The sequence below is a fragment of the Triticum dicoccoides genome, chromosome 3B (assembly GCF_002162155.2).
Source record: "Triticum dicoccoides isolate Atlit2015 ecotype Zavitan chromosome 3B, WEW_v2.0, whole genome shotgun sequence".
Taxonomy (NCBI): Eukaryota; Viridiplantae; Streptophyta; class Magnoliopsida; order Poales; family Poaceae; genus Triticum; species Triticum dicoccoides.
In genome coordinates, this window is record NC_041385.1 from 552,088,011 (window position 1) to 552,098,842 (window position 10,832).

A 10,832-nucleotide genomic window follows, 5' to 3' on the forward strand; every position below is an offset into this window, starting at 1 on the left:
AATACTCCCTCTGTAAACTAATATAAGAGCATTTAGATCACTACTTTAGTGATCTAAATGCTCTTATATTTCTTTACGGAGGGAGTATTTGTCTTGCTAGAGATTTCAACAAATGACTACATATGGAACAAAATGAGTGAGTCTACATTCTAAAATATGTCTATATACAGCCATATGTGGTTGTCCATTTGAAATCTCTAGAAAGACAAATATTTAGGAACGGAGGGAGTACTATACTAGTAAGGTGGTAAAGGACCAGCCACGCGTGAAATCTCCAACTGAAGTGACAGTTATTTCAAAAAAGGCAACTGGGAGCTTTTCCATATACAAGTCATAAAGGAAATGTAGCATAGAAGCATGGTTATGCTTACGTCTTTATAAAGTGGCATGAAAAAGCACTACCCATTTGTATAAAGTTCTATTCCTCGGTCTTCTGGGCCTTCTCCGCTTTCGGAAGTGGAAGCGATCTACCACGCCCCATTGTAAAGCCCCTTGTTCCATCCGGCATTCTCGGTCCAGAAATAGGCTTGTTTGCAGAGTCAGAACCAGGAATAGTAGGGGATGAGCCGTGCCCTGATATGGATATTGAAAACGTTAGAAGTGTGCGCGTCCTGTAGACTCTAGTGTTAGTTAGTTATGTAACATAAATGAGGAAATTAGAGTCAAGGGTGTAAAAGCACATAGACTTATGAGGTTTGCCTTCTGCGTGTCTGTTTGGTTATCAAGAATGTGCATGCAAGGATAATCAGGGTAGTTCTTTGGCTCGTGCAAAGGATAAGCATGCTAAAGCAATGGTTTTATCCACAAATTTAAGCCCAACAGAAATTCCCACGTTAATCCTCAAGTTGGAAAGGGACCTAACTGGGGAAACAGATGACACGACATTGTCACATGGACTAGATAAATGGAAGTATCACAGCGCATTTAGCAGAGATAAAAAGATCAATCCAGCTTCCCTTACAGAGATTAACATGTTTACCATCTAGCTTCTCTTATGTGTTGATTTCGGAATAAACTCAAGTTATGTGTTCAAATGGACTTCATACAAAAGGATGTTGTTCTATCACTACAGAAGTACAAACCATAATCAGATCCAAAATTTTAGTAGGTGACGATTGAGCAGAATACCTTGTCCACTCAGGCCTTTTCCTTGGCTTCTGTATCTGCCTTTTCGACCACCGCTAGCATTTGCCCTTTGGTGTTGGCGCACCTCCTGTAGATATGGACAACAGGGTATCAACTTTCTTCTGAAACTATACATATGTATGTCAAGGACCTCGGTGCCCAAGACAGCAGGACCTCGACTACGTAGTTCGTAGTCTCGGTTGATAGGAGCGCTAGGGTTTTTGCCTAACTGCTCAATGGTGCAGGAGAAGAGATTAGGAGTAGAGGAGGAGGTAGGAGATAATGATTTATTGCCTGCATCCAAGGGTGCAGATTACAGGATATATAAAGGCCTTATGGGCTTCTAACAAACTAGGAAACTAACTACTCCTGGACTCCTAACAAACTAGGAAACTAACTACTCCTGGACTCTAGGAACCAACGTAGGATCAGGACTCCTTGTCCCGATCATGCCTCGCCAGCTGTGGCCGTCGGCTGCTGCCCCTGGGCGCGCGACCCGCGCTTGTACGCAGCGCCCCACATGACATCTCTCCCCCCCTCGACGAGCAGCTCGTCCTCGAGCTGAAAAGCGAGGTAGCGCTCGACGAAACTGTCAAGATCCTCCCATGTAGCTGATGATGCTGCTTCACCCTTCCAGTGGACGAGCAGCTGGCGAACGCCGCGTGCTAGTCGTGCACGAGTCACGCGCTCCGGTTCTGGAACAGCCGCCCAGTTGTGGATCGGAGGCAATCCGGGTGGTGCAGTTGGAGGCGTGCCGAAGAACTTCTTGAGGAGGCCCACGTGGAACACGTCATGGAGGCGCGAGCGTGCCGGAAGCTCAAGGCGGTAGGCCACGTCGTTGACGACCTCTGAAATTCGGTACGGCCCATAGAAGCGTGGCTTGAGCTTGCCCCTGGTTGGCAGGTTGAGAGAGGACGCGGCGCGCTGGCGAAGACGAAGCCAGACCCAATCGCCCACATCATGCCGAATGTCCCGATGGCGTCTGTCGTAGTAGGACTTGTAGACCGCTTGTGCTTGCTGTAGACGATAGCGGACGTCTGCGAGTAACTCGTCGCGCTCCGCCATGCTCCTGGCCACTGCGGCCACCCGTGTATCGCCCGGCTCGTAAGAGCGAATAGTGGGAGGGTCACGGCCATACACAAGCTTGAACGGAGTTTCTTGGGTTGCTGTCTGGTAGGCGGTGTTGTATATGTACTCGGCCCAGGGAAGCCATCGGAGCCACTGCCTGGGACGATCCCCGGTGAGACAACGGAGGTACATCACAATGATCTTGTTAGCAGCCTCCGTTTGGCCATCCGACTGTGGATGAAACGCCGTCGTCATGTGCAGCTTGGTCCCGGTGAGGCGCATGAGCTCCTGCCAAAAAGCCGAGGTGAAGACGGGGTCGCGGTCAGAGACCATGGACTGCGGGACGCCATGGAGACGCACAATCTCAGCGAAGAACACCTGCGCCACTGATTCCGCCGTGTACGGGTGGGCCAGCGCCACAAAGTGGCAGTACTTGCTGAAGCGATCCACCACGGTGAGGATAACAGACTTCCCGCCCACACGAGGGAGCGCTTCTACGAAATCGATGCCGACGTCAGTCCACACGGCCGTGGGCACCGGCAGTGGCAGCAGCAGACCGGCGGGGTGCAAGTGCTCGGACTTGTACCGCTGGCAAGTACCACAGGCGCGGACATACTCCTGCACCGTCTTGCGAAGGTTAGGTGCATGGAAGTCGCGTCGGAGACGATGCAGCGTGCGCAGGACGCCTTCGTGTCCGTCATCGTGCACTGCGGTGAGAAGCTCCTGGAGTAGTGGAGACGTTGGCGGAATGTAGAGGCGGCCGTTAAAAGTGACGAGGCCGTCGGAGAGCGCCCACGGCAGCTGCCGAGCACCTGCCGTGATATCCTCGCGCAACGCGACGAGTGCTGGGTCGGTGGACGAAGCGTGCCGTAGGCGGTCGATGAAGTTGAAGTGAGGACCAGATATAGCCATGACCCCCGTCTCTTCCGTGTCGCGGCGGGAAAGGGCATCCGCCACCGTGTTTGTACTACCGGCCTTGTACTCCACAGTGAAATCGAACCCCAGTAGTTTGCCGACCCAGTGGTGCTGCGGAATGGTTGCCAAGCGCTGGTCAAGGAGGAATTTGAGACTGTAGTGGTCAGTTTTTACCACAAATTGGCGCCCCTAGAGGTACGGTCGCCAATGGCGAATAGCGAGCACCAGGCCAATGAGTTCCCGTTCATATGCCGCCAGAGAACGGTGACGAGGCGCGGCCGGCCGGCTGAAGAAAGCCACCGGGTGCTGATCCTGGAGAAGGACGGCCCCGAAACCGTATGTAGACGCGTCACACTCGACGATGAACGGCCGTGTGAAATCGGGCAATGCGAGCACGGGAGCCGTGGTGACCGCCGTCTTGAGGGCGGTAAAAGCTGCTGCCGCCTCCGGCGACCATGAGAAGCCGTCCTTGCGAAGCAGGGCTGTCAGGGGCGCGGCGACCACGCCAAACTCCTTGACAAACTTGCGGTAGTACCCTGCAAGACCGAGAAACCCCCGGACCGCGCACGCCGAGCGAGGCTGCGGCCAGTCGGCCACGGCCTGCACCTTTTCCGGATCCATGGCCACTCCGGCCGCGGAGATGGTGTGACCCAGGTAGGAGATCGACTCGACGGCGAACGAGCATTTGGACCTCTTGACGAAGAGCCGGTGCTGGTGCAGTACGGTAAAGATGGTGCGCACATGGCGAAGATGATCGGCCCACGACTCCCTGAATATGAGGATGTCGTCGAAGAAGACGAGAACGAAACGGCGCAGGTACGGCCGCAGCAGATCGTTCATGAGTGCCTGGAACGTCGCCGGCGCGTTGCAGAGGCCGAACGGCATCACCAGGAACTCGTAGGGGCCGTCGTGGGTACGGAAGGCAGTCTTTGGGATGTCCTCCGCACGCATCCGCACCTGGTGGTAGCCGGAGCGTAAGTCGAGCTTGGTGAAGAAACGAGCGCGCTGGAGCTCGTCGAGGAGTTCGTCCACCACCGGAATTGGAAACGCATCCTTGATGGTGATGGCGTTCAGGGCGCGGTAGTCGATGCAGAAGCGCCAGGACCCGTCGGGCTTGCGGACCAGCAGTACCGGCGATGAGAATGCGGAACGACTTGCTCGGATGATGCCCTAGGCGAGCATGGCGGCGCACTGACGCTCCAGCTCGTCCTTGTGCGCGGCCGGGTAGCGATATGGACGGACGGCCACCGGGGCGGAGCCGAGCAGCAGGGTGATGTCGTGGTCGCGGCTGCGGAGTGGTGGTACGCCGGAGGGTTCGGTGAAGATGCCGTCAAACTCGGTGAGGATGGCGTCGAGGAAATCGCGGCCATTGCATGATTGCAGGGCTGGCCCGTCCGGTCCGGCAAGGCCGCGCCAGCAGACCCGATGGCCCCTCCGGCAGAACGTCATGGAGAGGGCGTGGAAATCCCACAGGATCGGTCCAAGCGTCGCCAGCCATTGCGTGCCCAAGACGACGTCGTAGCCTGCGAGCGGCAAGGCGAGGAAATCCTCCGAGAACGCCTCCTGGTCGATGCGGAAGGAGACGGCGCGGTATGCGCCCTGGCACGGAACACGCTCGCCGTTGGCCACCGTGACACGCATCTTCTCGGTGGTGGGGGATGGCAGTGTAGCACGAGCGGCCGCCTCCTCGGCGATGAAGTTGTGGGTGGAGCTTGAGTCGATCAGGGCGAGGAGGGAGACACCCCCAAGGGTGACATGCATCTGCATGGTCTCGCTCGTGCGCACGCCGGAGATCGCGTGGAGCGAGATCCGAGAGTCGGCCGGCGAGGCATCAGCGGTGGCGGAGGCCGTGTCGTCGTCGTCGTCGTCTGGCGCCAGGTCGAGGAGGAAGATGCGCTGGCAGACGCGGTTGTGGCCCCTGCCAAACTTCTCATTACAATTGAAGCATAGGCCCAGGCGACGGCGTTCCTCCATCTCTGTCTGTGACAGGCGTTTGATTGGGCGCCCTTCCGGCAGACTAGGAGCAGGGGGTGCGGCTGGTACGGGCGCCGGCAGGATGCCCTTCTGCTGAAAACGCACCGGTGGCGCGGAGGTGAGCGCGCACTGGTCGCGCAGCTCCAACTTGCGGGCGAGGCTCATGGCGACGGCGAGGGACTGCGGGTTGTGGATTTCCACGTCGAGGCTGAGGGGTGGCTGGAGTCCCGCGGTGAAGATCTGAACCTTCTGTGTCTCTGATAAGATGCCTGCCCGGGGAAGGAGCGCCTCAAACCGCTCCTGGAAGTCGACTACGGACGTTGTGCGCTTGCACGCCATTAGTTCGCCCAGCGGGTTAGCGCGTAGAGGTGGCCCGAAGCGGAGGTTGAGCAGCTCAGAGAAGCGGCGCCACGGCGGAGTGCCCTCGTCACGCTGGACCTGCATGTACCACAGCTGGGCAGAACCCTCAAGGTTGTAGGACGCCATCCAGACTTTTTCCTCCTCGGCGATCCGTTGTTGATGGAAGAAGGACTCGCATCTATTGAGGAAAGCGAGCGGATCTGACTTGCCGTCGAACTTGGGGAAGTCCATCTTCTGGAACCGGGGCGGGCGATCATTGTGGTGCTGCCCATCGTGGGCGCCGGCAGCGCTCGACGAGGAGGTGGACTTGTCCTTCTGGAGCGCGGCGACGGACGTCTGCAGGGACGCCACCGTTGCAGTCAAGGCCTCGATCATCGTGGCCAGATCGGTGGTGGTTGGTTCTGCCATGCCGGAAGTGACCGAGGCGGCGGCGGATGGTGGCGATGGAGGTGTGCTTGGCGCGGACGCAGGGGTGGCGGCGGGCTGCGGATGGAGCGCGGACGAGGAAGAGGATCGCCTGGAACCTGATACCAAGTTGTCAAGGACCTCGGTGCCCAAGACAGCAGGACCTCGACTACGTAGTTCATAGTCTCGGTTGATAGGAGCGCTAGGGTTTTTGCCTAACTGCTCAATGGTGCAGGAGAAGAGATTAGGAGTAGAGGAGGTAGGAGATAATGATTTATTGCCTGCGTCCAGGGGTGCAGATTACAGGATATATAAAGGCCTTATGGGCTTCTAACAAACTAGGAAACTAACTACTCCTGGACTCCTAACAAACTAGGAAACTAACTACTCCTGGACTCTAGGAACCAACGTAGGATCAGGACTCCTTGTCCCGATCATGCCTCGCCAGCTGTGGCCGTCGGCTGCTGCCCCTGGGCGCGCGACCCGCGCTTGTACGCAGCGCCCCACATGACAATGTAGCTCTAGTTTGCAGCATGTGCAGAGCACAAGAAAAAAGGCCCAGACTATCAGCATTGAAGTGTGCAGGCAACGAATGATGCACTAAAATACAGGAAACTGAACCTTCAATCGTACAACAGAGCATGAATGGAATAAATATCGAAAAATTCAGACCTCATGGTTAACATCAGAGTTCACATTCTCCTTATCTGAAGCAACCTCTCCTGAATCAGCACCACCATTTTTTTCTGATACCGACTGCTGTACTTCTTTTGAAAACTGGCCCTCGTTGTTCTTTCTCAAACATGTTCCATGATTTTCTTTAGAAGACTGGATATTCTTTCCTGATCCCACTACACTTCGTTTAGCCAGAAGTATGACTCTCATCCCAGTTCTCCAGTTCCTCTCATCGTTTAAGGTGGCCACCTAATATAATAAATTTTTCAAAACATCTTAAAAAGAAGGTAATTATACTAGATGTATAGCTCTTCAATTAGCACCGAATGGGTCATTGAATATGAGGTGAATAACTTACAGCCTTCTCAGCTGCCTCCACTGCTTCATACTCAACAATGGCATGTACCTGCACAACCCTCAAGTTACTTGATTCAGAACCACAAGATGATTTTCTCAAGATGTAGAGACGAATGAAATTATTACTTAATTAAACAGAATGCGTATATATTTCCATTGAATAACTAGTTACAATAGAGTGGTAATTTACCAGGTTAATAAAAAATCTGCAGAGCTATGTATTGACAGGTATAAAATCAAGAACTGCCATAAATTATCGGTAAGATCTTAAATATGCCACCACTAACCAGATGTTTACAGCATACCTTATTACTCAACATGATGTCAGGCTTCTTCGATGCTGCAGATTCTCCAACTGCATGTGGATCATGGATGGCTATCTTCATAATTCTGGTATATAAAATGATAAAGTTCAGTTTCAGAATGATTTAGCATTTGCTATTAACTGCCTTTAGAATGTTACACCATAAATTACCAACTGCAATACAAGCACAGACTACTACAAATGTCCAGCTAACATACTTGCCAACTGATCCAAATTTCTCCTGTATACTCTCCAGGGAGAAATCCAGAGGTAGATTTTCCACCACAACAGTCCTTTTCTGAAAAAGGTTTCAAGTTAGAAGTTAAAACATAGTTAAAGAGGGTAAAGTTAAACATTCCAGTACAGAAGGAATCAGAAATTCACCTTCACGTCTTTCAATTCATTGCATGGTAAGGGATGTAACCTTCTGACTCTTTTCCCATTAGAGCTCACAACCTAATAAGACAAGATGACAATTATAAGTGGATATCAAGTAGCCCACACATATTTCCATCTGTATGATCTCCAAAGTGCCAGCAAAGAGAACAGAAGCGCAAAATATTACCAGCTTGGATGATGTCCTAAGGGCAGCTTCAATTGTAGAGTGGTCCTGAACAAGTTTCTTCATTTTTCTGAATGATGCAATAACTCCAAGCGGAACTATTGTAAAGAATAACACGCCATTAGAAGAGAGCATTCTACATTTCTATGACACACTACATGAGATGTTCATTCAAATCAAACCATGATGCACATCTATTAAATATGGGCTGAAGCACAATAACTGCCGAGCAACACTAAATATTGAAGAAACACAGCACAATAGAAATCCACAAATGTAGAACCAAAACAAAACACTGAATAAAACATAGTTTACATCCAAACAGGTGCTTGATGGAATGCTGTTTAGGGCTTTAGGCTACTTCATAAGTGTTATTTAGTATAGTGTGTGCATACAAAATTCCAGCAAATATCATAGATATATGATATATCATGTTCCAGCAAATATCAAACATATATGATGTATCTGTCTAAAAATGAAAGGAACTCCCTGCCTTGCAAAAGAAAGTGCAGTATTTCTGCCATTCTGTTTGGTACTTTGTAAGTTGAGATCACATATGTTTTCATATTTCATTTCAAAGGAACTATTTGGTTCAGTCCTCACATCATAATATTCCACAAATTATGCCTACGCAAATTGCCTATTTTCTTGTATTTTGTAAGATCTTCATTTATTTATTTATGTTTAAGGGAGTAAGATATTTTATTTACCGTTCACCTTATATTGCTTCATGTGAAATTTGAAAATGCGGCTCGGTCATCTTCACACACAGAACAATACAAATAAAAGAAAAAAATCAATCCATCTTAACAAAATTATGGAGCTATATTTTGATTAGTACAAAATTTCGTTCCTGCGTGCACTGGGCCCAGACATGCCAGACCTAGGTCAAAAATCTGCTTCATTGTAGGCTAAGGGACAACTCAGATGAGTAAGGTACATATCATATTCCTGGGGAGATAATCTTGACAGAGCTGCCATGGTGGAAGACCAGGCAACATCTGTCAACCAAGGGATCGGATGTATTTATCTTCATGGTCCCAAACTCCCAAATCAAACCAAAAGCAAGGCAAAATTAACAGAAACCACCAAAAGGGAACTGACAAGATGCTATGCATAGATCTTAAAGAAACAGAAATAAACAATGAAGCTCAATAGTTATTTCACAAGACACTAGCCATGATCTCTACTTGTTTGAACAGAATGGAGTGAATCAGAACAAAGTATATGTAATATTCACAGAGGCCTAGACCAGCTTCTCGGCACAACTAAACAAAGCTGCACCATGAGTACCCATGTAAAAGCCTCATCATAAGTACCTGTCACATTTCATCATTTTCATCTCCATTCCACTAGACATAACAAAGCTAGGGCAAGAGCAAAACATCATGTTTACAAAGGCAGTAATCCTGAGGACTGAGTTTGCAGTGCTAGACCATGCACCATGATGTGTAGGCATGCAAAAATGTTCCACAAAAACAGATGCCGAAAAAGGCCTTCAAATTGAATATGTCCTGCTGAAAATGCAGCAAATTCTAGCCTTCTAGGGCAAAAATGATCCACAAAAACAGATGAACAACAAAAGCTTGTTTATAATACAAGTTCAAATAACGTGGTTGACAAATATAATGGTGCCATTAGAATAAAAACACTCATTGTAAGCAGTTGAAAACGGCCAGAATAGTTCATCCACTTTACATGCCTATTGTCTCATAAACAAACCTAACATGACTAGGAATTAGAATATGTCAACTTCTGAGCACCGTGATACAGAGTGTTTTCATTACATGTATGTCCTAAGGCAATGGCACACTACTTACCATTACCAAGGCCCTCCTTGTTCTTCATCACAAATTTCAACATAAACTCATCTGTGGGAAGATTCTCATCGCTGAAGTAGTACTCCACCTGCAAATTTGGAACATGTTACCTTCTAACAAGCAAAGCATTCAGAATATCATTTGCTTGCACGAATACAGGATTATAAGATTCTTGTGACACGAACTATAAGAGGATGCATTTATAAATGAAGGGTGCTAAGTGCTAACTAAAGAGAACACGATACTCAGCATTCTCACGCGAACCAAGTATCAAAAACCGGACTACCATTGGTATACCTGTTTAACTATCTTGTCACGGAGCTCGTCCGTAAGCACGACACCAGAGGCAACCACGTCGGAGGCCTCCGAAGAGGCATCAATGACGGGGACGATGAGGGGGTCGTCTTCCGCCTCAAGAGGTGGCGATGGCAACAGGGGCACCACGCTACCTGTGCCAACATTGGGGGCCTCCAAAGGAAGGGCCTCGGAAGTGTCGGGGACGATGAGGGGATCCTCCTCCGCCTCAAGAGGCCGCGACGGCGGCGGCAGTGGCACTACACCACCTGCGCTAACCACGGAGGCCACCGAAGAAGCGGGTTCGACGGAGTCGGGGACGACGACTGGGTCGTCCTCCGCCTTAATAAGAGGCGACGTCGAAAGGGCGCCGACCTTGGAGGGCTCCGAAGAAGCGGCATCGGAGGTGTCGGGGACGACGACGGGGTCATCCTCCGCCTCCGTCTCCAGAGTCGGAGGTGGGTGCGGCAGGGATTCGGGTGCGACGGCGATGGGGTGTGGAGCCTGGCCGTCCATACCGGAGGGAATCAGGGGAGCCGAGTCGCCCGCCGACCGGTCGCCGCCGCTCTTGGTCGCTGGCGGCTGCGGGGGCGGCTGCGACTGCGGGCTCGAGATTGAGATTCGGGTGGGACTTGGGCTATATGCGACTCCGCCGGTGACAAACGGCCCGCTGGACAAACTGAAACTGGGCCAGAATGTTGCATCCGTTTATCCTTTGAGAAAAAAAAGGGAATGACCATGTGACCCCTTCCATGATGGAAGAGCTGCCGGACATGATGAAACCGGCGAAGTGGCTGGCGATTGCCCGTGCTCACACACCCAAAACCTTGAGCCCTAATGCCCTGTATAGCTATATGCGGGCGGCTTGGAACCCGGCAAAACTGGTGATATGAAGGAAGATCAAGGAAAATCTCTTCACGGCGTAGTTCGGTTGCTTGGGAGACTAGAATAAAGCAATGGTTGAGGGGCCATG

At 50.9% G+C, this 10,832-nt stretch overlaps 1 protein-coding gene across 1 annotated transcript; it reads right to left on the bottom strand.

Annotated features, from left to right (window-relative positions):
* Positions 1–266: 266 nt before the first annotated feature.
* LOC119277028 (la-related protein 6A-like) lies at positions 267–10,468 on the bottom strand. Its single transcript, XM_037558237.1, has 10 exons — positions 9,863–10,468; positions 9,566–9,653; positions 7,749–7,843; positions 7,568–7,639; positions 7,402–7,481; positions 7,185–7,269; positions 6,881–6,928; positions 6,520–6,771; positions 1,129–1,213; positions 267–573 (listed from the first exon to the last, which is right to left on the bottom strand). The coding sequence occupies exons 1-10, from the start codon at positions 10,373–10,375 to the stop codon at positions 419–421; spliced, it is 1,473 nt and encodes a 490-aa protein (XP_037414134.1). The 5' UTR covers positions 10,376–10,468; the 3' UTR covers positions 267–418.
* Positions 10,469–10,832: the final 364 nt, after the last annotated feature.

Bases quoted from the DNA above. Each gene is read 5' to 3' on its own strand.
- LOC119277028 (XM_037558237.1), bottom strand. From the start codon at position 10,375: ATGGACGGCCAGGCTCCACACCCCATCGCCGTCGCACCCGAATCCCTG. The intron at 9,654-9,862 runs GTATACCAATGG...CCAAATTTGCAG, and splicing joins GTGACAAGATAGTTAAACAG to GTGGAGTACTACTTCAGCGA. The intron at 6,772-6,880 runs GTAAGTTATTCA...TTATTATATTAG, and splicing joins TGGAGGCAGCTGAGAAGGCT to GTGGCCACCTTAAACGATGA.